The following is a 16,488-nucleotide window of genomic DNA, read 5'->3' on the forward strand; positions in this document are numbered from 1 at the left end:
ATATCTATAGCTATACATGCATTGATTTTGATGTCACTCATAAATTCTCCTGGGAACGTAAAATTAAATTCTTTACTTCCAAAACAATATAGATCCATTGCTCGATCAAACCTCCTTATATTTGAATGACTCCCGACGTCCAGAAATATTCCTCAGGAGGAGGATCAACCTAACTCACACGTCTGGCAGCTCCATCGGAGGGATAAAATGACTTGGAGCTAGGGAAGTCAAGCCACTAAATAACGAGTCGCACACCTATCCAATAGCTGGATCGTAATTAACCGCAGATAACCTTTTATTTCTAGAGGAGGTCTTAACTTTCCACCAACGGCACTCTGCTTTTAACTACTAAAAATCAATAGTTTCATCTAACCTTCCAGAAGTCAACTCCAACACCTCCCACAATTACCCATCCGTCTTCTCCTTCTCTACCCTCTACACCTACAGCCCCTACCGCATCAGCAACACATGAATATCCCTCTTCCAACAACCTCACTTTTACGGCATCTCCAGTCATCTCCATATCCCACACCTTAACCTCCTGACTAACCGCAGAACTCACTACCCTCGACCCCATAACCACTATAGCCGTAACAGCAGAGGCATGTGCCCTTGGCACCATGAAGGTCTCAGCCCGCGCGCCTTCTTCTCCGCTAAACCTAACCCTCGTAATCCCTAACGCACAATCGTCGCCTCCGGTATAAACTACTACGTCCCCAGCCTCACCAACAAGAGCTTCAAAGGCCTTGACACCACTCTGGTGAACTCGTTTCGTCAACAGTATCTCTGGAAGTTTCACCATCTCTACCCGCCCTATACTCTCCTGCAGCAATAGTCCTCCGCGGGAAATGCTGAACCCAAAAGACTGCAAGAGTGACGAAAGATCGTAGACAGTGACATACCCATCTGTGGCGGCAATAAAAAGATGGACCTTGCCAGTGCTATGGTGTACAGTGAAGGTAGTTTGGAGGATACAATTAGTCTTGTACCGACCCTGCGACAAGAGAGTGAATGAGCGCGAGGCGAGTGAGTAGTAGTAAACCTTGATACTACTATCACTCAATCCCGCGCCCACCACAAACCCGACCTTTTGATCATCCTTTCCATGGACATCTATAACCCCAAGGCCCAGGATCCTCAGATCTCCGTCTACGCAAGGCCCTTTCGCCTCCCTTACTACGCCGCCATCCCTGACTCTCCAGACCGCGAGCTCTTCAACCCCACCACTAGAGAAGAGCCATCCCCCACACTCACTCCATACAAGCTGCTGAACACCCGTTGTGTGCCACTTTACAACTGCAATACCTTCTACGCTCCCAGTAATGGTGTTGACGGAACTAATGCGGATAAGCGTATCCTCTGCACCAGTAGCCAGGAGGCCCGTAGAAGGCGCAAACGCAATAGACTTGATTTCCCGTCCATGAAGTCCCAGTGTCAGAGGACGCTGGGGGTACAGCGGGAGTGGGGCAATATGAACCTATTTGAGGGTCAATGATTAGTCATGGGAGCCGAGTGAGATCTCATGACTACAGGGTGAATAGCTTACCTTTGAAGCCTTAGTCCAAACCAACCAGCCTGTGCTTTCCTTCCAATACAGGCACCAAGCGCGGTGTGCGCCCCCGCATTCTACAACAGCAATATCAACACCCTTTCCTTCGTCGTGCACAAAGAAGTTCTTGCCACGGAAGCCCCAAATGTGTTTATGAGAGGAAGATGAAGCGCCTTCAATAACATTACAATTTGTTGGTGCCGTAGAGTGGATTGTTGATAGTGAGGGCTCTGGGGAAAGAGCAAAGGTATGAATTGCGAGTCCACCGTTGCGGCCAACGGTCTGTATACTTACGGAGGAATTTGAGAGACTTGATGTGGGAGAAGGATAGGGTGTGATGGAGGTGATTGCGTCACTAGAGTGGATATTGTGATATACTCCTAGAAGGGCAGCAGTGGTACGGCAGTAGACAGCAAGTGCGCCATTTCGGGAACCAAGAAATATAAGAGGGGTTGTATTTGTGTGGGATATGTAGAGAGAGGTTGGAAGAAATCTCTTGGTGTTTTCCTCAACGGGGGAAATGAGCTGGAGAGGGGGTGAATGAGTGGTAGTATTGAGAACGCGAGTGAATGTGTGAAGGGTGAAAATAGTCGTGGAGAGGGTGGTTGTAAGGATGTTATAAGTTTTCCCAGAGTTTTCTGCGATGGGGGAAATTTGTATCTATTAGATACAGGCTGTTTGTCTAAGAATACATGCAAGAGCTTGTACACACCTCCTCCGGGTCCTATGCTAGTCCAAATACCACCGACCTTCCCGCGTTCCTCTTCCCCGCCGGCCTGCCACCACTCCACCTCTCCATTTCTATCAACATAGCACACTCCCACCTCTCCCCTGCCATTTCCAAGCGCTACCATTCCTTCATCCTCCCAGGATGCTACAAGGCTCCAACTACTTAAGCTCTCACATTGTGTGATAAGCGTCCATGCTTTTGTAGATAGATTATAGGTCAATAGCCTCCCTTGTGAGGTGGTGACAAGAAAGCGGTTTGAGTCCAACACGGCGTAAGATTTGAATGTATCCTTAGATCCTTTCAACTGATTCGTGCCAATATTCGAAAGAACAGTCCCCATATCCCATTCCTCTTCCTCCTTTCCTTTAATGGGATTGTATTCAACTAATCCTACCCTCCCATCTGCTCCCCCAGTCGCAAGGAGACCACGCTCAAAGTGAAGATCATAGGACCAAATATGTTTTCCGCTATGTAGAAGATATGTCGCTGTATTTATTAGCTCTACTGCAGGATTCTTCCCGGTAGGGACTCTAGTGCTTGAGGGGTTAAAGACCCAAAATTTAGATGTTAAGTCTTCGGAAATAGAGACGATCCTAATTTGCCCATTTTCTGTGAGATCTGGAAGAAAGCGGACACCCCAAATACGTGCGGTATGACCCCAGCCTAGGGAGACGCATTCACCGCCTTTTGTGGACGAGATATGGCCAAATCCAGTATTTTTAAGCGTGCCATCTCTCACATCTTCGGGGGTGCCTGAAACAGACAGATTGGAAACATCCCAGACACGAACTGTACGATCATCGCTGCAAGATGCAAGATAACGTCTCTCGGAATACAGAGGCGAGATGTTGACACCAAAGATAGAACCTTCATGACCGAGCAGTCGATAATGCAGTTCGGCGGAGCACTTCTGGTTGATGGGGTTTAGCACAGTTGACCACAAGAGGATCTCCCCAAATACAGTTCCGGCTGCAATTAGTATCCTTTCCGACTCTCCGCTCCTCGAGTTGGCAGGAAGGTGTAAGAGGTGAGCCGAGTAAAGCATGCACCGCTCTCCGGATGCAAGTTCGGCCCACCCTGACTCGGGGGTGTAGAGGAGGAGCGAGTTGTGAGCTGTGATCGCAACAATTTTGATACTCCCATTAGTTGTGGGAAGAAAGACTGCATGGAATATCCAATCCTGGGCTTTTATCTCATCTAGCTTCGGACCTGGTGAGAGCAGAGAGGAGACAGAGGTGGTGAAGATGCTACGACCACCCCAGAAAAGAACGTGTGATTCATCGTGGGTGAGAGTGATGCCATGAACTCGTTCGCGCGTAAAGACACGGACCGGCCCCAAGGATTTTAAAATACCTGATGGACCTGTAGAAACTACCTTAACGAACGGGCCTTCGCCGGCAAGGAGGAGCGGTGGAGAAGACTTGGTGTCGAGAAAGGCGAGAGAGGTGATGGGCGAGATGTTGGAGAGGTGCTGGGTAAAACTAGGAGTCAGTGTATAATAGGCTTAGGGATTTGGGCGCTATTGGGACAAGAGATGCTTCTTCCTCTGATTTACCTCCAGATGCGACCTCATTGTTCAGTTTTTATCGTCTCTTAAAGAGGGGGGTGGGGTGGGGTGGGGTGCGTTGAGTTGAGAGGAGGGGCAGTGGGGTTCTTAGCAACCACTTTTCTGTCTCAGCGGCACAGACTGCGCAGTGGTTACCCCTGCGTAACATCGAATCTCGCGATTCCAATCCGCATGCTTTTTTTGACTGCCTTTTCGCTACGTCGTAAGATTTATGTATCAGCAACGCATGTCAAATTCAGGACCCATGACATGCTCCTAACATGTCATGACCGTAAGCCAGTAGAGTTATGTAAGATTGCAGTCAGTTATCGCACGCGTCTCCTTCTTCCCCCTTCATCGTGTCTCCTTACCGAGCCTCATCCACGCGCACTCGACATACCGTATCTCTCTTTACCATCTCCTTCTATCTGTGCAGTCTCCACCCTACCCTTCCATTGTTCGTTCTTTACTTTACTTTCGAGGGTCACTCTTTAAATCTCTACTTGTCTAGCACTGGCCTCCTAACTCACTCGGCAACAAATGGGGATCACTTGGTAATGGTTATATATAATATTACATACGAGAGACGTGCATAAACAACAGCACAGCCTTAGTTGGCTGCTTCTTCCCAGACATACCATAGGTGTGCTCCCCCGTCACCTTCTTCCCCCTCTCGTGTCATAACCCCTCATGCCTTCTCCACCTTAAACCAAAACCCTCAACTTTTTCTTCTTCTACAACTACCACCTCACCCCGAATGCAACCCTCAAAGAAGTCTGCGCCGAAGGCCGGAAAAGTTTGGAACTTCGGCGACACAGGGACGCGCTGGTCATCTCGACGTGCGACTTCCTCAACTGGGGTCGTTCCCCGTCAAACTACAATCCCTACCTCTTCAAGCTCTCGCAGCAATCCCGCTACTAAATCTAAAGCTGACAGTGACGATGAAGAACACAGCGACAGTGAGCTCCCACAACCACGATCCATAACACCTTTCCCTGAAGGCGGGCAGGAAAGATCAACCTCTCAAGAACTACCAACCACATCCATCCCAATGGCGAACCGCCGCTCCCAAAAATCAACTACCCCATCTAGCCGCGTACCCAGCACTCCAAAGACCTCGTCGTCACTATCTCCAGTCCCCTCGCCGGTGCAAACCCCAGTTCACAATTCATATACTTCGTCAAGAAGGCATCCCACGAATATCGAGTCGGGGAATATGCGCCAGAAGAATCTTGATGCGCAAAGCGCTCGCTTTGAAGAAATTCTACGGAATCATATCGCAGAAATGAAAAAGACGCACGCTTATGTCGTTCGCAGTACTCTTACAGCTGCGCGACTCGATTTAAATTCGCGCACTCCTCCCCCGGGCATAATATATGATGAGACCTCACCATTTGAGGATATGAAATCCATTGAAATTGCCGTAACTGAGGCAAAAGATAAGAGGTTAGATGTCGGGAGGTTTAGTGTTAGGGTTCATGGGAAAGCGCACTCTAGTAGTGAAATTAAATTGGTGGTGCCGGCCACAATTAGTGAGACACCAAAGACGCTGGCGCAAATGCCGAAATACCACAGCTATACCACGCTCAGGAACAATATTCTAGCAGATGATGACGAGATAATGAGATATTTCCCGTACTTTGGAGAGGATGTAGAAGAAGATGAATTGCACTTGGAAGATACTTTTCTTGATAAGACAAAGTCGAGTGCAGAAGAGGGAAAGAACAGCGAATGTAAGATTCGGGATCGTAGACCCCTTCCCCTCAGAATTCGTCCATTTGTTGACTCCACTAGATGCGGCGCTGTACACAACTTTCATAAATTCGTTCTTGAAAGATTTGGACCTGTCACTACCTTCTGTAACACACTACCTTCTAACACCCCACCCGCGCAATGAGTCCATTCGTCGCGAGGCACTTCCGGATGACTTCGATCCCCAAGATCCAAAAGTGAGAGCTTGTCGTGAAAATCTAAAAGCAGATATTTCGGCCGATGAACTAGATAGAGCAGAAACCGCGTGTAGGGTGTTCATGCAAATAACTGATCTATCCATGTGGGAGATCATGAAGAGGGCAGATCAGATGGTAAAGGAACGTGTAGATCCACCAAGAACGGGGATGGGGGGTGGGAGAGAAGATGGGGGGTGGGGCGGGAGAGAAGGACGTGGTGTAATTGAAGGAGAAGACCCTGCTCCGTACAGTCTAGACAGTTATGCGGCCTTAAACTGTTTGCTATGTTTCATGTAAGTGGGCCCTGGTGACAGAATACCTGATGGAGTATTTGCTGACTTAACATAGGCACGAGTGTCCTTTTCACGGTAAATATACAAGATATAGACTCCCAAAGTCTCAATGCTAACATTTCATGATAACGTAGTGAACAAAGATCACGACCGTCTGGCTATGTCGACTATAACCGCCACAGGCAAAGATAAAACAATATTTAGATTAGCGACTAATGTTCAAGGATGGTCTTACGGTGCAAAAGGGGCAACGAAGGATCCGTGGGGCGGCAAGCAGGGTGAAGAGAACCTGTGCTCTGAGGGATGTTTTATGAAGGTGGGTTGGAGAGACTTGAGATCATTGTATGAAGGCTGACGTTTGAAGGAAATCAACAAAGAAACAGCAGTGACGGGAGTTTGGTCAACCGCGCAGTTGGAGCTATTGCGAAGCTCGGCAGGGGTATTAAAGATGAACCCCCGTTGCGCATGTCTTATCACCTGCGTAATCAACAAGCCCTGTGCCGAAATCTACCGTCAACTAGGGATAGAGAATCTTCTCATGCCTCCTGGCTGCCAGACCGAAGACCAGGTCGCAACAGTAGAACACAATGAACCTCGACCAAGCACGAAACGTAAGAAGCCCGCCGTCTCTTCTCTTCCCGGTTACCCGGCAGATTGCTACTTAACCCACGCCCACGAACGACGGTCCGCATTCCAAGCTTGCCGCCATCTAGGACAATGCACGGAAAGCTGCCCATGTGTCATCAGTCATGTCACATGCGAGAAATCCTGTATCTGCAGCCCCGATTGCCCCCGCCGATGGCGTGGGTGCGCCTGTAAAAGAGAAGGCCGAGCATGCGTCAAGGACTCCTGCATATGCGTCAAGGCCAATCGCGAATGTGACGTTGACCTTTGTCACTCTTGTGGGTCCGCGGAAGCATTGGATCCAGTTAACAGATATGAAGAAAGATTCCTCCGCGAAGGCTGCCAGAACGTATGGCTTCAACGTGATATGCCAAAGCGAACTCTCCTTGGCCGTTCTGCTGTTGCAGGTTTCGGACTCTTCGTGGGCGAGGACGTCAAAAAAGACGCCTTCCTAGGCGAATACAAGGGCGAAGTAATCACTTCTGACGAAGCTGACCGTCGAGGTAAACTGTACGACAAACGAGGCGTCTCCTTCCTTTTTAATCTTAACCTAAATCATGTAATCGATGCCACCCGTGCAGGCAACAAATTTCGCTATGTAAACCATTCAAAAACAAGTCCAAATTGCGGTGCAAAGGTATTCATGGTAAACTGCACACACCGAATCGGAATGTTCGCCAGGCGTGACCTCCGCGCCGGAGAAGAACTGTTCTTTGATTACGGGTACAACAACAAGCAGATCAAGTTTGTACAGAAGGAATTCGAGCCTCCTGAAATGATTAACCCCTCTGCAGCTGCAGGCGCAGCAAAGAAAAAGAGAACTAGAAAGAAGGAACTCGAATATCTGAAAGGTGGAAAGGGTACTACCGAGCGCTCCCGTGCTCGCATCACAGCCGCAGAGGCAAATCAAGCCAAACCTACACAGACAACCACCCTTCCAATTTCTACCGCGGCTACCAGAGTCCGCGACCGCTCAGGGAGAAGCTCAGAATCCACACATGAAACAACATCGGAAGAAGACTCGCACCATCAAGAAGACGAAGTTTCAGGTGAAAGCGTAGATGAAGAATACGAGCCAGAACCAGAGACGGAGGAAAGTCTAGCAGTAGCTGAATTAGGCAGCACGGCAGACGTGACAGAAATAGAGGAGTCTGAAGAAGAGCCGCCTCGAAGACCGAAGAGGGTACGAGGCCGAGGTCATTGAGCTGTAGGTTGAGAGTGCAATCCAGGCGGCAAGAGGCACACGTACAAAGAGAGCAACACTATTTTACGCCTACAAAGATTCACAGCCGTGAACCCTCACCTTAAACGGCGAATGCCCTCAAAGATGGCCGGCTACAGGTGGTTTATATTGTATGACTATAATTTTGTTTGAGCACTGAGCGTTCGCACGCGTTCGCGGGTTGATATGGATCTGTAATTTTATGGAATGATATATCGTTAGGCAGTAATAAGTATATTGAGAGTCTTTATTATCATTATCAGAGCAGTGTTTGCCACTAAATCACATCATATAGTAGGAGGTTTATCTGGGGCGTTATTCATGAATAGCCTAAATTTATTAACCCCCGATTATGCGGCCGTTCGTTCTTAGTAGAGAGCCAATGATACTGCCAAGCGTCACAGAAAATCACTCTTTAAATTCATCCCCGAGAACACCAGCAAAGTAAATTGTAAAACAAATCTCGAGTCCTCGAAAATACAAGTGGAGAAGCAAGTAATCCTAGGTCTCTTTTATTGTCGGTTCTGTTCTTCTTGGTTGTAGGTGTTCAGGTCCACAGATTGTGATCTGAGAAGATAGAGGAATATATGTATACCTTAGCTCTACTCCGGAGCCGGTAGAAGCTTATAAGGTACAAGCCGGCCAGCTAGCCCCAGAAGGGCCTTGCTAATTTCCGTAAAATGAGCTATTCCATACATATCTGGGGTTAGCTCCTCAGTTTAATGTTCATACATGTATGTACCGGCCAACCTCATATCCATCTTGTCAAATTGCAAAGTACATCTTATGTATCCTGTAGTGGTGTAAGGGTAAGTTTAATTTAGTGGGCAAAAGATGATTTCCGACTAAGCTTTACGTCTCTCTGCCAAACTTTACTTGCAAACCCATACCAGCTAGGCCCCAAAAATCGGTTTTCACTCGAGCCCTTGTAGATCTAGCTCCATTACCTTCTCCTAGACCTAGTGTCTAACACTAGGGCCGCGGTCACTCCGAACCCGACTGATCCAATTCGTCATTCTGCCCCAATAATATTGCGGTACTATCCCGTTGTGTCCCATTACTTTTGACAACTCGCAATTTCAGTATGCAATTGGGCTACTAATGGTAACCTTCTGACTCCCAGTACTGGCCTTTGTACCATATTTCAGCGCTAGGTAACGGTGAATCTATGGCGCTTGCATCAAAAAATTTAGCTTCGTCTCCGGCTGCCTCAATAAATTGGCAGTACTCATTTGTGGCGATACAAAAAGATCCCTAATACAGCCTTTGAGCTGTGAGAGCTGGAGTCTATGCTTAGCGGTGGCCAAATACTACTAAGAGATCCAGTCTGTTAGACCCTCACTTGGCTGCAAAACCGACAAATTTGACTGCCAGACCCCAAGATATAATAGCTTAGCCAATTATTAATGAATTATAATGATTTTGGTATCTTTGGAAAGAGAATCATCAGGTCTGTCTACCCTGGTTGAGATAGAAGTAAATATCAAATGGTCTATGGGTGTCGTAGAGTCAAAGATAAGCCAAAGTTCAAGATCTAATTGAATGTTGCAACACACAAATCCGCAAAAGAAGATGCAAAATTAAACAGCTAATAACTTGACCAATTCTTGCCTGATAAAAATAATTTGGCCTCCTTTTAAAGCGCATACTAGTATACAGTTCTACCCATCGCAATCTTAAAATCAGTAATTTCACTTATTGGTTGAGTCTTTTGTATCCCGATGTTTCGTGGGGTAAAGCTCTATTCACCCCACCTGCGCAAAGGGAAACCAGTGATCCAGCCCTGACTACTACGGGAGTCGGCTCTAGTACGCTGGATCGATCCAGCGCAAACCTCCGACAGAGCTCTGCACAGGTCGATGGCTATCTGTGGTACCTCCGGCTCTCCATTCCACCCCTTACAACTAGATCTGCTCGCTCTATGTCTACTCATCTCATACCTGTACCCAAAGCGTAAACCACATTCAGGACATCTTTCTTGTTTGATATATACCCTTCTTATGTGCCGACTATACATGGGTCTATCAGCTAGCAACCCCATCATAACTAAGGTCAATATACTTACACGACAAACATGAATCTTGGAAACACCCTTCCAACGCAACGCCTATGAGGATTCTCACCAGTGCCCTCATAGAAAGCGGGAAGCGGGCAAGTAAATGCAGCTACCATTTTAATAGGCTAGGTTGACGGAAATTTTTGTAGGTATTATCGGGTATCAAAAATAACCGATCACCTCACGACAACGTCGAAATCACTTCAGGTCAGGATAACTCAACGACCAGGAGAGCAATTGAGTAATTTTAAGTCTCCTAAACGGAGTTAGGTGCTTGGGGGGAATGGAATTACCCTTCTGACAGCGTACATGATCTGTAGTAAGCCTCATGTGTGTTGGGTCGATGTGGGTTGGGGTCGTGACAGGCGGTATTTGGCTTAGTTTTACCCGAAGTCATGTCAGCGGAGAATATATGAGCGGCGTCTTGTGTTTATGACACATGGCGCTTAAGTCACGTCTTGAGCAAAGGTGAAATATTGGTCACAATCATCCAATCGTGGTAGATATCCTAAATGATTAGAAAATTAATAGAGGTTCTGAGATAGAATAAGATATAGTGTGATAGAATCATAGTGTTTCTGTAACAGAGATGGATTATTTGAGGGATGGATTATTTGAGGGCCGGGCTAGTTTATGATGTTAAGAATATGAGCAAGTGAGGGAAGAGAGGGAGACGGAGAGAGTGGGTGAATATGGGATTTTAAGCCCCTTTCCATAGCAAGGGCACGCCCCTCCCTCCCTCCTAGCCCCCAGACTTCCAACCCGAAACAGATAATTAACCAGTGAAATCTAACGTCACTGTGGCAACGAGCTGACCAGAAAACGATGTTCCATGCGCGAGTTGGTCTATAAAAGAACCCACACAAGCCGGTACCAAGGGCGCACAGTTAATTACATGTAGCCACAGCCGAGAGAACACATATATGTATCACTGAAACACAATGATCAGCACAAAGGCGGGTCGTGGGATTTCACCCTCAAATATCCTTCAATCCACATGACTCTTCTGATAGATGAATTACACGACCGCTTTGACTACTGGTTTATAGGGCTGCATCTATACGGAAACTCGTGGCTTCTAGCGAATAGTATGATGGAGGTAAGTAAGTGCCTCTATAGATCTACATCATAATGGTCGTGCCGATACTTTAGTTAAAGCTCACTCAGAGGAATGCCACTGTTCCACTGACAAATACATGGCAGATCACGCAGATACTCTTTTAGATCAACGTTTGGCTACTCCCTTGAACATTTCGTAATTAGTTCAAGCTGGCGGTGGGTTCACCCTGAGGACAAAACCAAATCAATTGAACTACATATGTAAGATTCGCTCTTGACGCCAAGCCAGGCGAGTGAGAACATGTGAGGAGAGGTGTTCCAACCACTTGTCAACACACTACGTACTAGGTCTGATTCAATTGCTTGGTCGAACACTTTACATCTCTAAAACTCATATAGCGCATTCTATACAGGCTCCTAACGGTTATATCACGCGTACGCCTGGAATTTGGTCCTCCGTTGCAAATACCCCCACTCAGAGGAACGTTCAGTCCCAATAAACTCTTTCCTCCAAAGCCTCACCAGTTATTCTATACAGCTGACAATAATTATAGGCGAATGGGCAATCCTCAGTCGATCCGCGTTCAACATGTGGACCAGTAAAGAATCGAGTCCTGCTTTAACGATGCCCGACACGATTCAAGACAGAAACCTGTTTGACAGCATCTGGGTCTGTTTCACCCACGGGTCGGGAGGTAGAATCATTTGGGACATTGTTCAGGTTTAGGGTTATAGTGGGTCCTGGTAACGCTAAGAAACAAACGTTAACAAACAGCATGTGCTAATTACTAATCACGGGTTCCAACAGAAACTTAATTTCAACGATCCCAAACTAATAATAAGGGACCTTCCTAAACAGGATCCCACTACTATTACTGTGCGTCCGGTCTGGATATATCATGTCTACCATCACGTAGGGTCCTAAACAAATATCCGTGAGGATGTTCGGCAAAGTAAATTTTATTATTTCATCCACAATTGCAAATAAAGTACGTATCTTAGTGATTTTTGAGGCATGCACTGCAGCTAATTGACATTAGATATGAGAACTCAAGTTCTCAGCTCTCATGCTCACCGTACTATAGAAAATAACGATAACAACCTAATCACACACAAAACACCGCCAAACGCCTTAAAAGTAAAATCCCGCCATCCAAAACTTATATACGCAACCTATTATAACTACCCAAGGATGTTACTGTTCCAGCGACTTTCTCCCCGAATCCGTCCTTGGCCTTTGCCCATCCCCCGACTCCAAAGCCTCCATGTCCCCCACCGGGGCCCTACTCACAATATGTTGCTCGCTCTCGCTGTCCATCGTGACAAGGTTGTGCTGGAAGCTCCTCGAGGTTGGCGACAAATATTGTAGCGGGTATGGGCGTTCACTGCTATTGCTTGGGATAGCGTCGGACGAGTTGAGGCCGCGTTTGAAGTATTTCCGGAAGAGAGGTTTGATCGTGGAAAGGAGCTAGCGACGATGCCAGCTTGTATCTCAACTCTAGAGGCTGTGAGCATACTTAAGAAGGTTAAGCTCTACTGCTGAGTAGGGGCGAGGGTGGGAGAGGGCGGCTGTAGGGGAGTAAGTACATACATGGACCAGGTTGCGAGACCATTGATGTCGTCTATGAGGTGTTATTAGCAGAGATGTCTTTGTACGATGTGATATCTCGTTAATGATCACCAGATGTCTACTTACAGAGATAGTCACCCTTCTTTCCAAAATCGACAGAAAGTGTAAATTTTACGACGCTCGCCAAGCTTGCACTGGAATAGGTTAGAAAGACTGGTCTTTACATTGAGAGACGTGGGGGAGCAGGCAGGTGAGTTACAAAGTGCCCAATCCAAAGACGCCATACACCGCCATTTTCTGTCTGCGCGGCATCTGCACATTCCACACCATAGCAACAACCAAAAACAACAGTGCAAAATCAGTGGTAATGTTACACGCTACAGAAAGCGCCCTCAACCATATCAGTATCGGAAGCTAAATAAGCGAGGGTCTAGCGGGAAAAGCATAATAGCTTACCACTATGCGAATAAGCCAAAACATTCATGAATTGCGGTGACAAGCATTTTCCCTGAAGGCTCTTGTCCCATGCAAGATTAAAAGGGTGGCACTGCGTCAAGATAAAAAGAACATTATTATTGTGTAAGTCACCATGAATACGATTATGAACCAGGCTATCTTTGTGTAAGTTTTGTAAGGCGAGAGGCGGCGAATAAAGAGGGAAACGCTGATTTTGGCGATGCAGACACCGGGGATGTAGAGGAGTTGGGTGATCCAGCTGATCTAGTGGTGATTCCTTCTCGTTAATCTTTAAAGGTACTCGTACTAATATTAGGATTGGAGAAGGGGTTTAGTATACCATTAAGCCAATTTTGTACTCATTCGGGGGCACTTTATCGATATGTTCACCAAAACCAAAGAACATACCCACCATTACAAGGACACAGAATGAGTTTCCAAACACCTATACATAGGCCAATTAATTCTCCGAAAACACACCAGAATAAAGGAAGAACAGAGAAAACTTACAGTCGCAATAACAACCGCCCAGTCATCAGGGCCAAAAGAACGAACCACTTTCAACCGCACCCAGACTCGAGCTGGAACGACTATCGTGGCGAGCACTAACGACAAACAGGCTACTAACATAAGCTTATTTCCTCTGTCAGTGTTATAATAGCCACCCATCCTTCGTTCTTCTTTAGTCTCCTCTCTCCCAACCCTTCCAATCCTTCCTTCCTTCCTTCCGTTTGAGCTTGAAATCCCCAGAACTGCTAATCGTAAAACCTGTGGCTGTTCCTGCAACTGTATCCTATAACGAACGTCCGGTAGTCCCACTCGTACACTTCCTGAGAAGTGTCAAGAGAGTGGAATAAAATCGAACGATGATGCGACCCCATAGCTTTCTTGTCCTTTTTAACCTTAGTCGAAATCCATGACCCAGCATTAAGTTGTATGGCCCATGAGACACACCGGGCCCTGGACGCTCTGCCGATTGGGACTCCGGGGGGTCTCACACAACCTTTTTCTCAGGAAAGCAGGGAAATGGGCATTTGTTGGGTCGGACACCCGACTCCAAAATCCCGGTATGTATCAGATCGTATCGTATTTCACACCACTCTACCTTTATAGCAACCCGAGCCAATTGGGGGGGGGGGGGGGTGGGAGAAATAAAAGATGGATCAAGCCGCAATTTACCCCAGAGAAAGAGGGCCAAAAGAAAACTGATGCCCGAGCACTCTAGGAGGAAATTTTAGCGACAGCTACATGTATGGACGGACGGATTGGCTGGACTGTGTGGCACACTGTCAATGGTAGTGGCGGAGAAAATCGGAAACAACTGCAATTGCAATTGCAATTGCAGGCACCGGCCAGTGTAAAACATCTCCAGACCTCGGGCTCGGGCTCGCCTAGGACTTCTGAACTGTTGCACGTTTGGGGCATATGTATGTAGCTAGCTACATACTGGATGATCTTATTTTTCCAACCGTCCTAATAATATAAACTCCAAATGGACGAATTTCGGAGTCTCAACCGGAATTTACTCCACGTGGTAAAGCAGGCAAGTAAAATAACCTCCTTCGTACTGCTTGCTGGTGCTGATGCTGTATGCTGCTAGAGTAGAGTACTAAAAAATCCGCAACAGCCGGTGTGCTATTACACTCGACTCAGGTCAAGCATCCAGAATCCCAGTTATACTGAGTAGAGTACCTACTTTTTAGATATGTGGTTGCACATAGCTACATACTCGACGTCGCGTCGGAAGTCGTTACCCCATTGAGAACGAACCAGTTGCCCGGGTTGATGGCGCCCGAAATGAATCCTCCTCAGCTTTTAAATCTATGCCATGGCAGTAAGCGGCGGAGGTTTTTCTTTTCTTTCCTCCCTTCCTTTCTGTCGCTGAAGTAACGTCTGTGCTGTGTGGTAGAGTAGAGGGAAGTAGGACTGGGTTAACAGTGTATATAAATGTATCTTAGACAATGTGTGTAGGAGAGTTGTGTTACTGGCTCGGAGAGTACATTATGTAGGCACCTCACCTTTTGTGGTACTCCACTCTACTGTCTCTGCTCTCCATATAGGCGCTGCCGTGCCTGCGCGGAATTTGAGGTGATCTAGAAGGGGGGAGAATTGTAAGGCAAAGAAGCATCTAAATCTAAATGTGCCGATATGCACCACCCAGCTGCTTGCCAAGTATCTGCACGATGTCAAGCCAAGGAACTTTCTACACGCTCTAGCTTAAGAGTTACATACATGTAGCTAACTGAAAAGAAGGATAAACTCCCCCTCCTCCTCTTCTTGCTCCTCATGCTCCTCCTCCCCCTCCCCTCCGGACGTCAGCTAGACAAAATTAACCGGCCTCCAGTAGAGTAGAGAAGCTGATTACTCAGAGAGGTATCAATTTTAGCTAGCTAGTACCAGTTAGCACCCGTACCCCCATGGTTCCATCTGTCTACATATATACTACATCCGCCGTTCGCCTTACGGACATATGTACTGTACCTTCATCTACTCTCCTATCTATGCTACTGCAAACCCACGGATAAGCCCTGGCCCTGTCCTGACCCCCCCTTCCTCGCCCTAGAATATCCGCTCCCACACACACCCCACATCTATTCGAAACCCGTCCCGCTGAAGTATCAACTCTGGTACTCTAAAGTAGGTGCCTACTGATTCAGAGTGGGCAGACAGATCAGCTACATATATACATTAGTCCATACATAAGCTAGCTAGCTACAATCAGCTGCGCCCTACCTACATGTACACACTCTCATCAGCTCCCTAATCTCCCGCGCTCGGGCCGCTGTGATCTACACATGTACTCTACAAAGCCGGGGTTGGCTATAGTACATTGGGGTTTCTAGGATAGGTAGTCCGGCGTTATTATGGATAGACAGGCGGGTTGTGCTGTGCTCACCGATGGTCCATGTGTGGGTAGGCGAGTAGACTAGCTTGGGAAGCTTAAAGTGCTAATGTGGGTAATCGACCCAATGGCCTGGTAATATGAGCTACCCCAGCCCAAGCTATCCGTGTGGAAAGCTTAATGTCAGGGGATGGAGGTCTGGCTTTCTTTTGTTTTTGTTTTTGCGTTTTTTTGTTTTGCACTTTCCCGCACAGTGGGTGCGGGAGATTTTGATGGAAGATGTCTCGTGTTGTTTTGCGAATTTTAAAAGGGTGTTCGTCTATTCTGGGAGTGCGGTAGAGTATGGTAATGTATTTATAATATGATGCAAGTAACTATTATACTTGGTAGGGTACGCACCAGTAATCATGACAATATGGTGTTTTGCAATAGCGCTTGAGACATTTTATTCGTTTGTTGATCAGTTGGATATTGCCGGAACTAATACAATCCATACTTCATACATACAATAGTAGACATTATAGCAAAAAAGAAACACGAGTAGAGAAGATTCGTTATACAACTGCTTGTATCTTCGTTTCACATCCATCAC

At 46.9% G+C, this 16,488-nt stretch overlaps 4 protein-coding genes across 4 annotated transcripts; 1 reads left to right on the forward strand and 3 right to left on the reverse strand.

Annotated features, from left to right (window-relative positions):
* Window positions 1-364: 364 nt before the first annotated feature.
* On the reverse strand, window positions 365-3,852 carry LAJ45_09848 (uncharacterized protein; the record flags this gene model as incomplete). The annotated part of the gene is made up of 4 exons (XM_046119387.1): window positions 365-1,477; window positions 1,547-2,187; window positions 2,262-3,750; window positions 3,835-3,852. 4 exons carry the CDS (start codon window positions 3,850-3,852, stop codon window positions 365-367), a joined length of 3,261 nt encoding a protein of 1,086 aa, XP_045967462.1.
* A 513-nt stretch (window positions 3,853-4,365) lies between these two features.
* Window positions 4,366-7,895, forward strand: LAJ45_09849 (uncharacterized protein; the record flags this gene model as incomplete). Its single annotated transcript, XM_046119388.1, has 7 exons — window positions 4,366-4,379; window positions 4,434-4,468; window positions 4,773-5,558; window positions 5,620-6,067; window positions 6,123-6,142; window positions 6,202-6,383; window positions 6,432-7,895. The coding sequence occupies 7 exons, from the start codon at window positions 4,366-4,368 to the stop codon at window positions 7,893-7,895; spliced, it is 2,949 nt and encodes a 982-aa protein (XP_045967463.1).
* Window positions 7,896-9,654: 1,759 nt separating this feature from the next.
* LAJ45_09850 (uncharacterized protein) lies at window positions 9,655-10,085 on the reverse strand (the record flags this gene model as incomplete). The annotated part of the gene is made up of 2 exons (XM_046119389.1): window positions 9,655-9,922; window positions 9,979-10,085. 2 exons carry the CDS (start codon window positions 10,083-10,085, stop codon window positions 9,655-9,657), a joined length of 375 nt encoding a protein of 124 aa, XP_045967464.1.
* A 2,230-nt stretch (window positions 10,086-12,315) lies between these two features.
* On the reverse strand, window positions 12,316-13,723 carry LAJ45_09851 (uncharacterized protein; the record flags this gene model as incomplete). Its single annotated transcript, XM_046119390.1, has 8 exons — window positions 12,316-12,526; window positions 12,620-12,650; window positions 12,725-12,792; window positions 12,858-12,975; window positions 13,055-13,115; window positions 13,187-13,318; window positions 13,395-13,499; window positions 13,565-13,723. 8 exons carry the CDS (start codon window positions 13,721-13,723, stop codon window positions 12,316-12,318), a joined length of 885 nt encoding a protein of 294 aa, XP_045967465.1.
* Between the last annotated feature and the right edge of the window lie 2,765 nt (window positions 13,724-16,488).

This window comes from Morchella importuna, assembly GCF_003444635.1.
Source record: "Morchella importuna strain M04M26 chromosome Unknown Morimp01GS039, whole genome shotgun sequence".
NCBI classification, from domain to species: domain Eukaryota; kingdom Fungi; phylum Ascomycota; class Pezizomycetes; order Pezizales; family Morchellaceae; genus Morchella; species Morchella importuna.